The sequence below is a fragment of the Zingiber officinale genome, chromosome 9A (genome assembly GCF_018446385.1).
Source record: "Zingiber officinale cultivar Zhangliang chromosome 9A, Zo_v1.1, whole genome shotgun sequence".
NCBI lineage: Eukaryota > Viridiplantae > Streptophyta > Magnoliopsida > Zingiberales > Zingiberaceae > Zingiber > Zingiber officinale.
The window spans coordinates 125,614,229-125,635,648 of NC_056002.1; the positions used below are offsets into that span (position 1 = coordinate 125,614,229).

Here is a 21,420-nt window from a genome sequence, read left to right on the forward strand (position 1 = left end):
ATTTTTTATACAATAAGGATTTTCTTCATACTTTAGCCTCCACGAGTGTGGTGCATTGGTAAAACACTCAACAAACAAATAACAAATAAGAGGACTAGAATTCGAAACCTAAATATGGATGAATATTTTAGAGGTCGGCCTCTGAGTGTGTACATAAGCTTTGCTCCAAATTTACCCGATAGGCAAACTAGGGGAGAAGGTCACCTATCTCCAGTTTAGTTGTGCGAAGCCTGAACACCTAGATTATTAAAAAAGGGGTATCTTCAGCTCACAAACAATCCCCTTAGGATTGCATGAGTTCATCAGATATTTTGAACTAAAAAATAGCTTTACAAGGGCTGAGTTCTCGAACATCTTTAGTTGATTGAAGAAACAACTTCCGAATAGCTATTTTAAGCACTTAGCTGCCTCTCTCCTCCTCCTCATCATCATGTGTTAGCACTTCGACACATGACTGAAATTTCTCATTCCTGCAGGCCACTAAAACTCTTTCTTGGGTCGAAATTTAAACTTGGCAGTCATTATTTGATCATGTTATCATAACTGTGTTAAATAACTAGATCAAACTTGGTCTTGTACAATTTTTTGTGTTTTGGATCTCAGATCCAAGGACACGGGGCTTTAATTACTAAATCTTGTATTTACCTAAACCATTCTTTTGATATTAATGTTGTGTCTTCACGGGTAAATATTATAGTCCTGCTTGTACCAACACAGTTTCGGTGGTGCTGACCAAGATAAAGCTTGTCTGTTTGGTACCATCCCGACTAGCTGAGATGAAAATTCCTTGTGTCTTACTCTTTGATTTCATTGGCTGATCATGAGGAGAAATACTATAAAAGCATAGTAAAGTGGAAGATGAGAATCATCAGCTAGTGGATTAGGCGATTAGCAAAAAGAAAGAGGAGAGAAATACTAACAACAAGAACTGGAGTCAAGAAACTGAGTTATATTCACGTCTTGCACTATACTTGTTCCAGCTCCAGTTTCAGCTGTGCCATTACAAGTCCTACTCTTAATGGTTAGTTGGGATATTTATGTATGATTATTATATTATTTTAAATTATTGCTTCAAAGTTCTATTTCATTGGAGTTTATAATTGCTATAGATATCAATTTGATGGTAAACTGACTAAGTAGAAGAAGATTATGGAATTGAAACTTATGTGAATCATGTGAATGGATCTTGACATGCTGTGAAGCATGCCAAGTGTCAGCATAGAACAATAAGAAACATATCATTTTTAACAAAGACCAAAACTTTAAACTTTGGTAACTTCTATGTCATGGGACTGTACTTTTTGTCATGGAATTGTCTTGCAGTCCATAGTTTTAAACTGTGTCTGTGGCAAATTTTTTAATACTTATCTTTTAAATATATGTTAGGATATATATTGTTAACAGTAATATATCTATTGATCTTACTTTTCCCAGGTTACTTTCAATGGGTCCTTTGATCACTTGAATATTGATGCTACCAGGTGCTCTTTTCTAAATGATATTTTTGTTGTTTCTAGTAACCATAAAACTAGAAATACAAACAAAATTGATTTGTTTATTATCTTTGCAACGAGAGCTATTCTTAAGCTTGCCTATGCACCATGCTTAACAGTGTTCAGAATTTGGAAATTATTGATTCATTGCATTCTGAGTCGTGGAGCACCGGCAACAAGAAGAGAAGCCTATTTCAGTTGCTGAAAACAACGAAAACCATCGGCGGGTATACAACAATCCCTTTCTTTGGCAACCAGTTAAAAATTTTCTCTGACAAGAAACATTTTAAGCATTACTTTCTTGGAATTGGTAAAGTAAATTCATGTTAAATAATCATAATTTGATAAGCTATATTCATTTTGTTTTAATCATAGTTTAATAACAATGGATTCATTGATTCTGGAATCTGAATAAGAAATCATGACTAATCCTGTTTGAAAATCGTGAAGAAGGTTGGCTGGGGATATGACTTCTTGGTTGACTGTGTAGACTCTGCTCCGCTCTGCAATACAAGTAACGTCAGTACCGGGCTAGGGAAGGGGTCCCAACGTTGACCCTCCGACGCTCAAGTCAGTCACCGGAATAGTAGAAGAAAGTAGAGCAACAACAGTGAAAGCACAAGTGTGAATAGTAGATAACACATACCTTTGCTGGTGCATGGACCCCCTTTATATATTGTTTCAGTAGGCGACGTGCACGCCCCTCAAGGCGCGGGTACGTTTTTCCAACCGTCCTATGGAAGGACATGTCAGAAAAGTATCTTTAACACCATACCTTAACAGGGCATGCAAATCCCTGATATGACCGTAGAAGCTTTCTTCGTATTATTTGTAAATCCCTGACATGACCGTAGAAGCTTTCGTTGTACGATTTGCTTGTTGACCATGCCCTTTTGTCAGTAACATTACCTCCCAAAGAGATATTGAGGGATATGGGAGGGGTCCCACTATTGGCTGAGCGGGGGAGCCACTCGGCCGGGGATCCCGCCCGATCGACCTTAGCCGTTCTTCTTCGTTGTGGTTTGGTCCGATCGACTGTCTCTAACCCGATCGGACATGAGATCCGTCATCCGGTTGGCCTGGTACTCGCTTGGTCAGTTGTGCACCATATGATGTTCCTTCTATATTACCCGTCCGGACGAGCAATCTACTTCGATGAGCTTCTTGGCCGATCGGACCTTTCAAGCCTGATCGTTGAAGTCGACCCCCTTCGAGCCACTTTTGGTGAGTCCGTTGGTTCTGGCATTGATCGTCTTGACTTTAACCTCCACGCTGGCCTTGACTTTGACTTCCATATCGGCTGCTATCCCCATCTTTGACCCGCACTTGGTGGGCTCCCCTTATCACCACATCAATGACCATCCAAATTGCAAATTATACACTTCCTTTATTGCATGACAATCCGGTAGAATATTGTTTCTAAGAAATATTACAAAGCAAAATGCATGCTATGTTTTAGTTACAATTAATCTATAAACCTATTTCAATTAAACCTAATTAATTAAATAGCTAAATTTAACTATAAAGTATGTAGATAATAGGCAATTGACTATAAAGTATATAATTTTATTATTCAAGTATATACTATAATTTTTGATATTTAATGCTAACTTAATGTTAATTAATACATATACTTAAACTTAACTATAACAATTTATTAATTGGCTATAAAGTATAAAATATTTATAAATAGCAAATTAACTAATATTAACTGTGTATTAATTGAGTACTTATTATAACTAGTAAAGTTTCATAATAATTTTTTAGTATTATAGACCAAGCTTTAAAATTTTGAGTCATGTCGAAGTTTCGATTTATGACTGGAATGATACGATTTTGGTACTTTCAAGCTGTGCCGATACAATTTTGATATTTGATTAAATATAAAAATATTAATTAAAAATATTTTTATTAATATTTGTTTTGTATAAATGCTTACTATTGAGTTATATTTGAGATGTTGAATGTTGAGTTATATATTATCTCATGAAATGCTTAATACATATTGAGTAAAAGTCAATTGAGGATTACCTAAAGTCCACCAAATAGAGATGACAATATCAAATAGGTTTAAATTAGATTTAATTTGAATTTATTTTGATCAATTTAAAATTAAACCAAATTTGTTTATGTAATAATTTGACTCATAGTAGTATCTTATAAGGTTAGAAATTATTTTTTATGTATATATTTTTAATTTTTTGTAACAAACTATTCTCTCTATCTTAAAGAGGTTTATTTTACTCTATTTGTCTCGTGGATAGATTTTGGGAAACAAAAAAAACCCATCGTTAAGAGGTAAAAAATTTCCTTCCTCTCTATTTACCTTCATGTATGGATTGGGTTTGGGAGGGGGGGGGGGGGGTTGAATTAATGATGGAGGACGAAACAAAATTAACAAATCAAGGAAGGAAAACAAATTAAGAGAGAGAAAGGAATTTGAATTAACTGTCTAAAAGAATAAAAAACATAGAGGACGTTGTGAGGTTATGGCTTCCTTGTGACACCGTGAGGTCGTGGTGGTCTTGTGCCACCGAACTTGTGTCAGTGCTCGTCGGTAGGTAGAATAGAAAATTTTACTCATGCCAATCAGCACGACATAGTATTTTATACCATGTTACATACTATTCATGAGTTATATGACTTATTCAACTTATTACTACCTGGAATACCTATAACTAATAATATACTCACCCGCCCCACTTGCACTCAAAAATGTATGCCCTGACTTGCCCTACCATCTTTCCTACAGGTTGGTAGGGTTGGTGCTTGGGTACTTTAACTCTTTAAGTTAGGATCAAGTACTTGATTCATGTACAGGTCAGGTCAAGCAAATTTATTTAACATTCTCCATGCATACTTGACTTATTTGTAGTTAGTTACACACGAGTGCATTTGTTTTCCACCTAAGTGGATACTTGATCAAGTTTAGTAAATGAGTATTTAATCAGATTTAGGCTTGGATAGTACCAAAAAGGAAGGTATCCCTACACATTTGAGTTGTCCATTTCCTGTGCACGTGAAGCTACCCTTCTACACTTGATGATTTCGTCCTCTTCTCTTCTCCAATGTCAGTTGTGACCACCTCTTCTTCCTTTTCCTTTACAAAGGTGTATCCTCCTCTTTTCTTGTTGATTTCTCTTAAGTTGTCTACCAAGATTCACTAGTTCCAACATCAATTGGAATAGTAAATTCTAGTCATGGTCATGTCGGGTGACAACATGATATTTTAATCCAGGTGTTAGCACTAAAATTTGTCTGTCTTTGTTCTGAGCTTGCATCCTATTAGTTGAAAAGGAATAAAAACTCTTTTATTTAATAGAAAATAAATGAAGATATCTAATGACTATGTGGGACCAAATCTATATATTCTATAATTTTTCCTTAAGTTGGATTACACATCATAGATATTTACCAATGTCGAACTAGTCAAAAAAATATATGATCTCATATAAATAGAAAAATAAAACTGCTAAGATGCTTGAAGGAAATGCTAAAAATGCAACACTAACACCATTTTTGTGAAACTTCTATGATACTACTTAAAATTCTAGGTGGTAACAATCATTGATATTTAGGTTGGAGTTGGTAATAATTTTTAGAAGACTTTGATTAAGGTGATCACCGTTCAAAAATTAGAATAATAAATCACAAATTAACTTTTTTATGATTAGGAAGAATGATAAAAACATTTGTAAAGATTGCTTCGTCGGAGAAAATTTAACCACCCAATATAAGTTAGTAGTGTTGGGTATATGTCTTTAGTATAGTATCAATAGAAGGAAAATATGCACAACTCTTAGACTTGAATGGTGGAAGTATAATATGAGAAACAAACATATTTAAGAATAAGGTAGGAGTAAGTATTAGGATAAATATATGGCGACTCGAATTTGACATGGGATAAGATGATATCAAAGTTAAAAAAGAATAACCGAGTGTATTCGGTGAGTCAAAGGGACATGCACCACCAAGTAAAGAATTTTGGTTGTGGAATGAGAAAGTAAAGAAAGTGAAGGAAAAACAAACAACCTATAAAGAATTATATACTTGTAAGAACGAGGAAATAAAAAAGAGGCAAGAAAGCAAAGCTTAAAATGAAACTTTTGAACGCTTATATCGAAAATTGGATACAAAAGAAGGGGAAAGAGACATTTATATAATAGCTAAAGCGAGAGAGAGGAAGATAAGATATCTTGTCCAAATAAGATGTATTAAAGATGAATGTAATAGGTACTTAGTAAATGATGAGGAAATTAAAGAGCGACGGTAGAAGTATTTTGATCAACTTTTTAATGAATGTTTAGATGACCAACTTAATTTAGGTAATTTAAGTAGTTCAAATGAGTATAGAAATTTAAATTTTTATTATAGAATTCAAACCTACTTTAAATAAGATGCAAAATGGAAAAGTAGTTCATATTTCGATAGAGGTATGGAAGTGCTCAAGAAATAAGGTATTGACTGTCTCATAAAGTTATTCAATTTGATATTGAAAACTAAAAAAATGCCTGCCCTAGTTCCCTTATATAGCAATAAAGGAGACGCATAAAATTGTGTAAACGATAGGGGTATTAAACTAATTTATAGGGTATTAAACTAATGAGTCAAACTTTAGGAAAGAGTAACAGAAAAAAGACTAGGCAAGGAGACCACGACTACAAAAATCAGGATTTATGTCTGGAAGGTTGATAATAGAAACTATACATCTTTTTAGACAACTAATTGAAAAGTATCGGGAACAAAAACAAGACTTATACATGGTATTCGTCGACGTAGAAAAAACTTTTGATAAATTCCTAAGGTAAATTATACGGAGAACTCTAGAAAAAAGAGGTGTTAGCATAATATATATTGAACTAATTAAGAATATGTACGAGGATGTAATGACAAAAGTGAAGACTTCATATGGATTAACCGAAACATTTCCCATAAAAATAAGGTTATATCAAGGATCAAGTCTAAGTCTCTATCTTTTTACACTAATCATGGATGAACTCACACGTCCAAGATAGAGTACCACGGTGTATGTTTTTTGCAAATAATATATTTTAGTAGATGAGACATGTGAAGAGTAAATTTTAAACTCGAATTTTAGCTGGAAATGATAGAAGTAAAAGATTTTAGGCTTAGTGGAGTAAAGATAGAATATATAAAATTTAAGTTTAACAATAATAGACGTAATAAGACAATTGTTAAGATAGGAGATGATGAGTTGTCTGAATCGAGAGTTGTATTTAGGATCATTTTTGCAAAAGGATTGAGGGTTTTAGAGAGATGTTTTACATATAATACAAGCGAAATGGTTGAAATAGAGGAGAACGTCAAGTGTTCTTTGTGGTACCTCTAAGACTTAAAAGAAAGTTGTATAAAATGATGATTAGATCTGCTATATTATTTGGAGCTAAATGTTGGATTATGATGCGAATACATGAGCAAGAGATGAGAGTTGCAGAGATGAGGATGTTAATGTGGGTGTGCGGACATACAAGGATGAATAAGATAAAAAATGGAAATATTAGAGAGAAAGTTGGGGTTGCACCTATTAAGGGAAAACTCTGAGAGATGTTTAAGATGGTACAAACATGCAATTAGACGACTAATAAATACTTTAGTTAGACGATATGAAATTATTACAAATGTCCATATCAAACGAGGAAGAAGAAAATAAAAAAGACTTGGTTATCAATAATAAAACAAGATAAAATTTATTTAAATATAAATGATGATATAGTAGGGGATAAAGCTCAATGGTGTAAAATGATCCATACCATCTAGTAAGATAAGGGTAGGTGGTTGTTGTTGTTATCATTGTCGTTGATTAAGGTGATCACAATATTTAAAAGCAACTTTGACTAAGTTGACTAACCTTTTTCTATAATTCTACTTAAATTAAATCCTAGGTGTCTAGAGTTTGCAAAGATGAAGTGCCAAATTTCTAAGGGTCAGAGAGAAAAAGAGATACTAAGTTGTCAATATCCACTCTCAGACATAAAAGAAGTGAAGTAAAATTCGATATTTCTCTAGGAGATAAAGAAAGGATGTCAAATGAGGTCACTAAGTAAAGTTTTATCTACTTGAGAGGAGAGGGGAGAGAGACAATGACTAACCCAATTTTGATGTAACAACCAACTTAGAAACTAATATTAGTGGCGTGGGTAAAAATAGAATTAACTTTAATATCTAATTTGACTGAGGAGATATGATGAGAGGTCTGTTTGTTTAATGGAAAGTGTTTTATTCAAAAGTATTTTTTAGGTTTTTCACTGTTTGGCTTCCATATATGCTCATGTCCAATAGAGAATTTTTCACAACCACTCCCCCTCCTCCCCATGCTGCCCTTAATCCCACCATCGACTGTTGGCAAAGCCCTTGCCAGTTGCCTACCTTGCCCATCAAGGCTGTGCCATTTGTCGCTCCTCACTTAGCAAACAATAACATTCACTCCCATTCTCCTCTATCGTTGAGTCCAATCACAGCGGCATGACTCTCAATCCTGCTGCTTGCCCAGATTGAGCCAGCCACTGCTCTCCTCCCAATGAACAAACGTGATTTAGTGGAGGATGCTTTGTTGGCATCAACAGCAGAAGTTGTAGATTGAAGAAAAGGGGTGATTGGATTTTGGTGATTTTGAGATTGGTCATGTCAGTTTTGTGGAAGACGGGTATTGGAAGGTGAAATGTTGGACATAAAGTGACAATAATGAGATTGTCACCAATCTAGGCCAAAAAGTTGTTGGTCGTGATCTAGGTGAGCTTCCATTGGTGGTTATGATTTGGACAAGATGCTACTATTGTTGGAACCCTCAACTTAGAGAGATCTCATCCTTTCTCTTGGTTGTTTTAACATTGTGACAAGGAGAGATTTTTTGATTCCGATATTAGTTTTGTCTTTTCTAATGGCAATAGGTCAAAGGAGGGAGTGGGAAGAGATAGGTGGTATTGATGACCTTGATGGTGGCTTGCAACTTGTCCTCCTTGAGATGGTGTTCAATGTAAAAGGGGTAATTGGAGGTTGTAGACATGTTGGAGATACAACCAATTAGGCCATGTCAAGATAGCAGTACTCCTTTGGGTAAAGGGGTTTGATGATGTCTATATTGTGGGAACTTAAGGTAGACTTGGTTGATGGTGCCTATACCTTAGGAGGAACAAGAGAATGGTAGAAGAAATGAGCTATGACAACTTTACTTAGTCCATGTTTCTTATAAAGGATGAAAACAATTAAGGAAAAACAAAAACTAGGGGAAAAGTTTATAGTAGAAATTGTGAGACATTCTCTATTTGAGAATGAAGGACAGAGGGAGGGGAACTTTGCATTTTTTTTTTAACATGAAAAAATATTATTAAAAATATATTTGAAAAGAAAAAATAATTTTGAATTTTTAAAGTTTTTGATTTAATCTCAATTGCATGTAAAATGAACTTCCTGCTCAAATCGGATGGAAACTATATAGAAGAAAACTAGGAAAGAATTTCTCTTGTATTTTCGTTCCCTCCCTCATTTTTGCCAAAGGAACAAAAGTGCTATTGGATTTTTGCTTTCTAAAACTTTAATTTCTTATGACTTTGCCTCCTTCCTAGGATATACACAATTGAAATATCGACATTACAAAGGGAGATACATGGTTGATGACATGAGTCATGGAGAGGGAGAGTAGCTTCATCACAGAGGACTTGGTGAATTGTGATAGAAAATCTGTCGTAGGGCTAATATGGTTGACGCTAGATTGGGATTCATGTGTAGTAGAGTTGAGAGCATGAAGGGAAATAAGAAGCATTGAAAAGGGAATCCATGAACAAGAATGGCACAACATGGCTAACATATAGTGTGGAGGGATAACAATGCTACAGAAGAGGAAGAAAGAGTCAGACATAAGGTGTGTTGTGGAAGAGGGAAGGCCATGCCATCACATAACGGGATTGATGAAGCAGAAACTAATACATATACTTATTCAAATAACCCATTCAAATATGCTATTAGATTTGTTATTAATTTAGATAAGGTAATTAGATTTATTAATATTTATCCTTTGAATCTTCTATTGGCTCATCCATCAATATTCTCTTTTGTGTACATTGATGATTTCGGTGTCACTGATTATTTCTTTATACTTCCTCACTTCTCTTTTTGCAATCGTGCAAAGGACAATGCAACTTTTACAGTTCAAGGATAGTACGTCTTCACTTCTTTTTGGATGTTAAGATGAAGTCCTTCAATAAAAGTTTTCAACAATTTGAAATAATGGAAGTAGAAAAGAATTATGAAGAAATCTGTGTATATCTCATTGAAAGATGATATAAATATATATATCTACAACTCTATGATTTCTACCTTAGGAAAAAATGCATATAATTAAGCCAAATAATTGCATCATATCTAATTTGAAAGATTATGATTTTTATCCCTTATTTTACGTAATCCTTATCATCTCTTTCCGATATTATTTTGATTCCTTATTTTCCATGATCTTTTTCCAACACTCCCCCTCAAGTTGGTGAATGGATATCAATCATTCCCAACTTGGACACATTTACTTCATCAATGGTTTAATAAGAAGGCAGCATCTTGTGATTTTGAAGGCACATAGTAAAGATGGATCTTCCTATGTTCAATCTCAGATTTCATAACGAACATACTTTATCCAATCATGTTGAATAGGATTGTGAACCACTGCTATAGCTGATTTACTATCACTATACAACTTCATTTTGTCTTCAAATTGAACATGTAGGTCTGACAATAGTCGTTCAATCCAAATTAATTCACATATCCCTTGTGTGATGGTTCAATATTTTGCCTCTCTGTACTACTTCTAACTGCTGTTTGTTTCTTGCTCTGCCATGTAACAACATTCCCCTAAACTTTAGTCCAATATCCAGTATTAGACTTATTATATTCAAGTGAACTAGCTTAATCAGCACAAATCCTGTTTTATTGTCACTCTTCTTGAGAAGTATACCTTTCCCTGGAGTCCCTTTCAAATATTGAAGAATCTGATCCATTGCAATTTGATGTCTCATAGTAGGGGCGTGCATAAATTGACTAACTATGCTAACACTATAGGCAATATCAGGCCTAGTAACTGATAGATAGATTAGTTTTCCAACAAGACGTTGATAACTCTCTTTATAAGTTGGAGCATCATCTTTTGTATTTTGTTGCCTCCAATTTTTTTCCATTGGAGTACTTGCTGGACGACAACTAAGTTTTTGTGTTTCCTTTAGTAGATCGATGGTATTTTCCTTCGGGAAATGCAAATCCCGGTTTTGTTTCTAGCTATTTCTATTCCAAGGAATATTGAAGTCTTCCAAGGTCTTTTACCTTGAATTCAGATTGTAGCAGCCCTTTAAGGTTTGCAATCTCATCATTGTCATCACCCATGATCACCATATCATCAACATACACAATCAAAATTGATTTCTTTCCATCCCTTGATTGTTTAACGAAGAGAGAATGATTTGCTTGACTTAGTGCTTTTAATGATAGTGCTGAATCGAGTGAACCACACCTTAGGAGATTGTTTTAATCCGTATAGGGACTTCTTCAGCTTGCAAACTCTTGATGTTTCCTTATTCTCTCGAACTTGGGGTATCTTCATATAAACTTCTTCATTAAGAGTCCCATTTAAAAATGCATTTGAAACATCTAATTGATGCAATTCTCAATCTAAGTTTGCTACAATGGATAGAAGCACCCTTATAGAATTTAACTTTGCAACGACTGCAAATGTTTCCTCGTAGTCAAGCCCATATGTTTGTGTCTCTCTATCTTGCCTTTCAACCCTATTTTGACAAAAAAAAAAATCAATTTACAACTTACTATCTTCTTTCCTCTAGGTAGATTTACTATTTTCTAAGTGCCATTATAATTCAATGCTTTCATTTCTTCAAAAACAACATCCCTCCACGTTGAATTTCTTAAGGCATCGTTTATATTTGTAGGATCTCCACCTGATCAAGTTGAGTGACAAATGCCTTGCGATTGTTAGACAACTGATCATAAGATATGTACCTTTCAATTGGATGTTGAGTACACATCCGTGTCCCTTTCTTCAGAGCAATGGGAATGTCTAGATCATCTATAGGAATATTTCCTTGTGGATCTTGTTGTGGATCCACCATCGGTTTTGATGATTGGACTGCTGAGTAACAAGAGGCCTCCTTGAATAAATAATTGGTCCATTTTGTTGTTGTAACGACTGCAAAGGTTCTAAAGGTTCTTGACTAATTTGTGTAATTACCTCATGGGAGAGTTCCAATGAGCAAGGGTGATACAGGTAAAGAAATTGAAGGATCTGAATGATTAGCTTTCCTTGAATTTTCCCCCTGAAGATAAGCATTGGAGTAGCACTCATCCTCTAAGAATGTAACATCATAGGACACAGAATTTTCTTGTGATAGGATTGTAGCACTTGTATCTTTTTTGAGTGGGTGAGTAGCCAATGAATATGCATTTGATGGCATTTGGGTCAAGTTTTCCATGTGCAGGTTGTCATGTATAAACACTGGACACCCAAATACTTTTGGTGGGAGAGAGTTAAAATGATGGATATAAGGGAATTCCTTTTTGAGACAATTGATTGGTGTTCTAAATTTAAGGACTTTTGATGGAAGCCTATTGATGAGGTAGACTGCAGTTAAGATGGAATCACCCCAAAAGTGATGAGGGACAGAATTGGTGAGCATAAGAGATCTTGCCACTTCTAATAGATGCTGATTTTTCGGTTCTGCAATTCCATTCTGTTGAGGTGTAGATGGACATGAGCTTGGATGAAAAATGTCATTTTGAAGAAGATAATCCTCAAGGTTGTGAGTATTCTCCCTCATTATCTGTGCGGAGTATTTGGATGTTATATTGGAATAAATTCCTTACATTTTATTAAATTGTGGAAACACATACTCGACATCAGATTTATGTTTGAGGAGATAGACCCAATAGGTACAAATATGGTCTTCTATGAATGTGATAAACCATCTCTTGCCTAATAAATCCCCCACCCACGTCCCCTAAATATCACTATGAGCTAGGTGAAATGGTTTTGAAGATTGATAATTGTGCATTCGGTAATTTTTTCTGGTTTTCTTTGCAAGAATGCATGACTCGAAAAAAGATGGATCATTATTAAGGAATAATTTTATATACAAGTGCTTCAAATATTGAAAACTTGGATGTTTTAAATGTTTATATGCCATATGAGTGCCTTCGAATTTATTGAACTAGACACAAAGAGAGTAATTGGTTGCTTCAGTTGCAGGGAAGATCTAGTGAGATAGTAGAGGCCTCCTCGTTCTTCAACATTGTTAATCATCTTCCCCGAAGACGAATCGTGAAATACACAATGATCATAAAGAAATGTTACTTTATAGTCTTAGTCTTGATCCTTAGTTATTTTGCTAACAGATAAGAGATTGTATTTTAAACTTGGAACATGCAAGATATATTTCAATTGAAGTCCTGGAACAAGAACATCTCCAATCCCTGCCACTATAATTGTATTTCCATTTGCCACTAAAACTTTCACTTCATCAGTGCATATTTTATAATTTGAAAAAACTAGACATTGCCCCATTATGTGATCAGATGCACCGGTGTCAACAATCCATTTATCTTTATCATTCCTTTGTGATAACAAGGTTGATGAGATATTACCTCGTTGGGCGATTGTAGCTTTAGATGTGGAGTCCAAATTTCAGGATTTTGGTTTTTGTGGAATATGGACTTCAAAATCTCCATTTGTTCATAAGTAAAAGGTGTAGGAGGAATCTTCTTTGGCTCACTGGATTCAACTATGTGGTATGATGGTTTTCCTATCCTTTGATATTGTGGCTTCCAATTTGGGGGTTTTCCATGAATGCTCCAATAAGTTTCTTTGGTGTTATTTGGCTTCCCACAATGCTCACACCATAGTTTATTGTCTCTCCATTTATGAAATTGTGATCGAGTGGTTGCCAAGGTAGATCCTTGCTGTTGCTCTTCACGTTAAGAGGAAGGCTTTATCATAACTTTCTTCTTGCTTTCTTCTTGTCGAACTTCATAAAATACTTCACGGAGTGAAGGAAGAGTTTGACTCCCAAAATGCGTCCTCGCACTTTATCCAAGTTTTTGTTGAGGCCTTGAAGAAAGTCGAATATCCGATCTTTTTCCGTTCTTTTTCAAGGGTCTTGTTATACAACACTTCATCTTCCGCACGCTTCCATGGGATTGTGTAAAAAAGATCCATTTATTGCCATTGATCAATCAACTGGTTGTAATACTCGGTCACTGACATTGATCCTTGATTCATATTCCGTAGATTTGATTGGATTTCAAAACATTGGGATGTGTTTTGAAGATCTGAGTACATCTCTTGGACTGCCTTCCAGATGTCTTGAGCATTCTTGTAGAATAGGTAAGTCCTTCCAATTTGAGGCTCCATTGAATTAATCAACCAAGCCATAACAATGGAATTTTCGACTTCCCATGCGTCACATCAGTGTTTGCTCGAAAATCAATGGAAGTAGAAAAGAATTATGAAGAAACATGTGTATATCTCATTGAAAGATGATACAAATATATATATAACTCTATAATCTCTACCTTAGGAAAATATTCCTATAATTAAGCCAAATAATTATATCATATCTAATTTGAAAGATTATGATTTTTATTCCTTATTTTATGTAGTCCTTATCATCTCTTTCCGATATTATTTTGATTCCTTATTCTCATGATCTCTTTCCAACACTATTTGTGTTCTGATCAATCATGAGTTAGGTTAAAGAGTTGAAGAAAGCGACTACGATATTTTGCTACCATTGTGATCCATTGAATTTTAGATAATTCCTTATCTGCATTATCATACTCTTGAGGTGTGAAATGAGTGAGAATACCATCTACAAACTCCTCCCATATTGTTGATCCATGAGATGATATAAAATAATTGATTCTAGAGAGCCTCTCCATCTAGATGCATAGAAGCTATTTCCACCTTTGAATCATTTGATGTATTGTGTAGGAGAAAATATCTTTCTACTTTAGAAATAAATGTGGTAGGATCTCTACTTCGCCAACAAGGAAATTCATCTTCATAGAATCTCCAATTTGTCATAATATGAAATTAACCTTGCTTTGATACCAAGTTGATAGGGACCCACATTCTATCTTGTGGGGAAATAGAGAAAAGGGGTGAAAGAAAGGGGATGGGATGATCACTTTGAGGGGATCGACCTCTAATAATGATCACTTCGAGGGGATTTACCTCCAATAAACAAAGTGGTTGATTATTTAATTAAATCACTTTATTGTTTGTCCTAAAAGATTACATAATTACTCTATATATAAAACCATACAATAATACCAAATTAATATAAAAATTATTAATAAGTCTAATAACCTATTCAAAGAATAAATATTAATAAGTCTAATTACCTTATCTAAATTAATAACAAATCTAATAGCATATTCTCATGGATAATATTTTGAAGGGGTTATTTGAATAAAATCTATCTCAGGATCGTATCAGAAATCCTAATCCTAAAATTTGGCCCCCTTTGATGTTCATGGAAATAGATAAGCTCTCTTTTTCATACCATAAGAGATTATGTAGCACTCCAATGTAATACCCAATGACTTGATACATCAGATTAGATTAAACCTATTCTTTAAAATGATACCATCATGAAATCTGTTTTGGGGGTTAATAACAATCATCAGCTGCACTTTATTCCAACTATAACTGCCATTGGGCCATTTCCCATTATTCTTTGCCTTTAGAAGCAGAGAACAAGGATGGCTTTCCATGAGCTATGGTGGCTAGCATGCTGACACATGAAGAATATCACGATTTGAAGGGGTTCAACATGCCTATGATTTTAAAATAAGAATTAAGAACATGAGTAAGCCATAAGTGGTGAAAGGTGATAATGGTAATTCATCCTACTACTTTGATAGCTATTACCAAGACATTTATTAGCAAATCACCTAGGCGGATCAGAATTATTGGGTTAAATGTGTTAGGGTTCCAGGCTTCAGGTTCTAGCTATAGCTATTAGCCACCCTGTCCCTTCTGAACATAATTGTGCTGACATGTTCCTGACTTGTCCTTTGCAACCCCTCATTCTCTAGGCAGGGACCCCCTATTGCTTCAATAATATGGATAATCCAATTATCTGCCAACATCTTGAGTATCATATCCTCCATCATAATTGTCAAGCATCTAATTTTTTTTGTTCTGAATAGTAAATAGAAGTCGACCACACATGGTATATAACTTTTGTATTCTTATTAATTTTCTGATGCTGGATGATTGCAGTTGACCACACGGTATATAATTTTTGTATTCTTATCAATGTTCTGACGGTGGCCAAAATGTTTGTTGCTTGGTTTTCTTTAAACTATATCATTGACATGCACAATATATCACCATAATGTATTCATGCACATATCTGCCAAACTATGTTTGCACAATGCCAACACCTGAAATTATTCATGTTACTTCATTCTATTCCTCCATCATTCTTTTTGTGCATGTACCACCTCAACATTTAGCAGTATAATACGTTTTCAGTCATATGTCTTCTTAATTGTAAAGATTAAAAAAAAGTTCAACTTATATTATATGGTTAACATGTAATATTAATGCTTAGAAATTGGTGTTAATTTTTCAGCTTTTAAAGTTTGTTTGGTAATCTGTTTAGTGTTTTCTAAAATGAAATATGAGCAATCGTGCATACTTCTGCCATGCTTCATATTTTCCTTTTCTTCCTCCCATCTTAAATTTAGGTTATGCTTGTGCATTCCAGGACTAGACTACTTCGTGCAAACTTGTTGCAGCCTCTGAAAGATGTTGAAACTATAAATGCTCGATTAGATTGCTTGGTAAGTGTTGCATGGTTTATTTAGAAGCTAAATACACTTATTTCTTGCATATAAGTTTAAAATTTTGATGCTTTATTAACCCTCTGATTCCTTCCTATAACTTTGTTATGATTGTCATGTGGCTATCATGTTTGAAATTAGTGTAAGAAAAAATCCTGAAATGATTTATATTTTTGTGATGTGTTTTTCTAAGTTTTTAAATTAAGCTGGGTAAGTTGACTAACTTCTACATGGCTGGGATAATAACACATCAAGTTGACTAACTTCTAACAGTAGTCTAATAAAAAAAATTCTAAATACCAGACTTCTTACAATGTAAACAATCTGGCATCCTGATAAACCATTTGTCTGTCACAAGAGAACACATGTGAGATGAGATATGGGGAAATGATGGGAAGGTATTAGAGAAAACAGAATTTCAGGAGATCTCAAATCAGCAGGTACATGATTCTAACAAATTTAGTTACTAGAGGTATCACTTCCTTGACTTTGTTAGCCGTTTTTAATTTTTGTTCTTCTGATTGCTCCAATTTCCAACTTTCAAATACTATAAATCTTCAATGTCGAAGAAGATTAATTAATTAAGGTGTGTGGGCTAGGAGAGTGGGTTATGTAGCTAATATGGTTTATGATATCGTTAGGTGTTGATTGGGACGCATGAAACATCTGGGACGCACGAAACATCCCGTTTTACTTGCCGACCTGTGGAACTCTCAAAGATAAATGAAATTGACGTTCATGCTTGAGCGAATATGTCGCTGCGTTGTGGACATCTCGTTCCTCCTTCGCCAAGTATCGACCCTTGGCCTAAGCTACAACTATCACGGCTAGAAAATTTCCACATTCTCGATGTTAATAAATAACACAAGATAAACAAATACCACAGCAAAATATGCATTTTATTAATAGAGCAAATTTTACAAAACATAGACAAAACCATTCTGTATAAGAAACCAAAGTGTTAAACAAAGTATTCTTTTCCATAAAAAGTACAACAAGATTTACAATAACAAAATGGCAAGCAAGAAGAATGATAAGTAAAACACGTCAGATGAAACCTACTTTTCAGCTCGTTAGAAAATCTCTAGGTAACTCTTATAGTTAAAAGGCTATAAATTCTTTCCTTGCCTATAAAACTGGAGGCCAAGGGAAATTTGGAGGAAACACAAATTGCTATGTGGCTAAATAGAAAAAATTGTGCATAAATTGTAATTTAAATAAGAATCCAAGAATTTCAATGAGTTGTAGGTTCTCATTTCAATGTTAGGATTCCAACTTAGTTAAGGTTCAAATTGTATATCATTTATGAATAAATACATATATCTATATCCAACTTTAGTTATTTCACATTTTATTTTAAAAAAATTTGCTATGAAGTAAAATACTAGAGTTAGGTCCTCTAGAGTATAAGTAGTGTCATATGCCACGTGGGTTGAAGCTCTAAACAACAACGATGCATTACACACAAAATAAACACTAAACATACGTGTCACACATAAACAGGTCTCTATGGGTGGCTAGGAATTCTATAAAAGCTAGGCTGAGTATTTACTTTTTAGTATTTATTTCACCATTTATGCTAGTCATTTATTCTCTTTAGATTATATATATATATATATATATGCAAATTATCAATTAGCCTAATTATGGTTTCCTAAGATAGAGTCCTAGTTTATATATAAATGATTCACTCTTCAATAAAGGTTATGAATTCTTTTTATCCCAATTAACATGGTATTTGAGTTGGGTTTAGACAAAATAGGACAAGGACCCCAAATATCAGAATGAACTAATTCAAAAGGAATAATAGCACATTTTTTTTTACCCTACGACTTAAACTAAGATGGTGATGTTTTGTAAACTGACACAACTCAATCTAATGAAGACATCTTACCATATTATGGACAAAGCTTTTTGAGCAAAGGAAGAGATGGATGTCCCAACCTACAATGAGTCTCGAAAGAAGAAGTAACACTCGCGGTGTGTCAAGGATGTAGAGGCCTCTAGACTCGTGTCCTTTACCAATAATCTTCTTCGTCAAAAGATCCTACAATAAATAATGATCAGGAAAAATGAGAAGCAATAGTTAAGATTACAATTTATTTGACTGATAGAGAGGAAATTAAAGGATAAATTCGGCAAATATAAGATAAAGGACTAAGCAAGCAAAGCGGTAGGATTGATTGTGCCAGACCCACAATACAAGATAGAAACCTATCTGCTAAAGTAATGGTAGGAGTATTAGCTTTAGATCGAAAAGTAGAAAAGTTACTAGAATTACCTGTTATATGATCCGTGGCATCGGAATCAATGACCCATTTAGAGGATGAAAAAACAAGACATGCGCTGTGTTTACCTAAATCAGCAATAGTAGTGACAGAGGAAGATGAAGAGTTGAGTGATTCCTGATATTGTGAGAACTTGGCAAATTCTTCTAGAGATAAGGATTGATTTATCGGAAACATCATTAGTGGATGCAATATGGGCCAAGTGTTTTTATTGATTTTTGTACTTAATCTTTCGACACTCAAATTTTGTATGGCTTGGTTAACGATAGTAATTGCACACAATACCACTAGAATTCGACGTTCAAGTTTGAAAGTCCTAGGAACCTCCTCCTTTATTTCCATTGTGACTAGTTGACCTTCCAAGCACATAATTAGTATTGCAACTTATTAAAGCACCACTTGGCGGAACAGGTCTAGTAATTTCTATACGGGAATGCTACTAAATACTTCTTGTAGAGAGGAAACCTTATAACCAGAGAGAACTTGTGATTTAGCTGACTCAAAGTTAAGAGATAGGCTAACGAGGAAGCCCATGATAGCCATCTATTCTCATTGGCGTTGTTGAACCTTCACATCAGAGCTAAAGGGCAATAACATATTAGGTTCCTCATATGTCTTTTTGAATGCTATAAAATAATTGATCAGAGGTAAATCTTGTTTTTCCACACGTTAAAATGCTTTGCAAACCTCATACATGTGGGAGTGATTCCCTTTTCTAGAGTATAGAAATTCCAAGTAATCCATTAGTTCTTTAACAAAGTCAAAGTGATTGATCAAGCCAATTCACTATCAATACAATTCTGAATCTGAATGAACAAGCGAGCATCCTCTCTAAGTCATGTCTGCTTCAAATCATCCTAATGAGGGTCATCAGTCAAATGATCATTTTTATCAATACTTCGTAGATAAAGACGAATAGGCTTATTCCAATCCAAATAGTTTGAACTGTTTAACTCATACTTCGTGATTTTAGACATCACAGGCATCACATTCGTCACAATAGAAGATTTATTTTCAACCATAAGGTTTTATCCTAAGGAAGTCGAATAAGGGACGAAGGAAGGAAGAACTCTCTGTTTTCTGTCGACGGAAGACCCAGACGCAGTGGTTGCGACTACTCGGAGAGGAGAATGATAGAGGACTTCTTTGTTATCTCTTTGATGCGTTAGGGCGGGAGGTGGCGGTGTGAGGCAGCAGTAAAGGAAGACTTTGAAGAGCAAGCGAGAGGAGAACAACGACACAAGACTTCTCTGTTTTTCTCTCTGCTACGTTAGGGCTTGAGACGGCGGTGTGAGGCAGCTGCAAAGGAAGAAATAGAAAGTCGTGGAGTTGTTAACACGATCGCTTTTGCAACCAAAACTCGTTGCCGAGATTAAGGCCGTTGACGAGACGGCTTTCGGAGGCTCACACTCTTCACAACTATATCACCACACGCCTATCGCCGTCAACAACGATAGGATGACACTCGTTGTCGGAACGCAAGAAGGTTGTCGAGCCACACATGAGAAGGGAAGTGAGGAAACATAATTTGGGCGGCGAGCGTAAGGAGGTTCGTGTGATGTGTTGATGAAGAAGGGGCGGCGAGAGGCTTGCTTTGTTGTACGCGGGCAGGGAAATAAAAATAGATAGTAGTTATCACGGCCCAAGGGTAAGGTTTGTCCGATGACAATCAGACAGTACCTCCCCTGTAGCAATGACAAATGAATCATAGATACAAGGCCACAAAGCCGCACAAGTAATAAACAACAACCCACACGCGGGAACATATACAACCACGCAGTTGTATAATAAATAGCCCACACGACTGTACTAAAAACACAACGGAAAACGAAAGGAAAGTCCATAAACCAAAAAAATACAATGCGTACCGGCACGATTTAAACACAACCGAATACTAAACGATAAAGTAGCCACACGGCTAAACACCAATACAATGCCAATACCATAAAGAAAATATATACGAAAACCATAGCGAAATAAAGACCATCTTCTGATGTGACGTGGGACCGACAGAGATATTATCTGAGCGACACGATATATCTATGCGCTAACCTGAAAACAAAAGGAAAAGCAAGGGGTAGTGAGTATAACATACTCAGCGAGTATAGGAAGATAGTACATGATACTGTATACATGTAAGGAGATCAAATGAGCAATCTTAATAGAAATGCTTACCATAAATGTAAGAGTACTTATATAATCATTTGCTAAGCAAAAACGCAACTCATAATATAACATCTGCTAACCTGCTCAACTAGGCATAACCGATAAATCAAGAGTACCAACATTACGTCTAAACCCTGTACAAACAAATGCATGTCCAGCAAATAACAAGTCCTTACTAGCTCAACAATATGCTACCACGAATGAGTCTTGTGAACTATCAAGGTATGTAAATAATTACTGTTTGCAGGAGAATGCTTTACCACAGATGGTCCCATGGGCGGACAGGATGAGGTAGCTATCTAGCACCTCAACTACTGACTACGGGAGGACACTCTACCACAGATAGTCTCGTGGGCAGTTAGGGTATGTAAACAGTCACTGTTTGCGGGAGAACGGTCTACCATGGATAGTCCTGTGGGCAGTCAGGGTATGTAAATAATCACTGTTTGCGGGAGAACGGTCTACCATGGATAGTCCTGTGGGCAGTCAGGGTATGTAAACAGTCACTTCTGTGGGAGAACGCTTTACTACAGATCGTCTCGTGGGCAGACAGATGCATAAGTGGCCACTGTCTGTTGTAGAACACTCTACCATGGATGGTCCCGTGGGCAGAC

The 21,420-nt window shown here is 35.3% G+C and overlaps 1 protein-coding gene across 1 annotated transcript in view; it reads left to right on the forward strand.

Annotated features, from left to right (window-relative positions):
- LOC122021480 (DNA mismatch repair protein MSH4) overlaps positions 1–21,420 on the forward strand; it is an 87,630-nt gene that overhangs the window by 10,631 nt on the left and 55,579 nt on the right. The window contains exons 6-8 of the mRNA XM_042579602.1: positions 1,435–1,481; positions 1,613–1,720; positions 16,277–16,352. Coding sequence (XP_042435536.1) covers positions 1,435–1,481; positions 1,613–1,720; positions 16,277–16,352 — 231 coding nt within the window. The remainder of the gene's footprint in view (positions 1–1,434; positions 1,482–1,612; positions 1,721–16,276; positions 16,353–21,420) is intronic.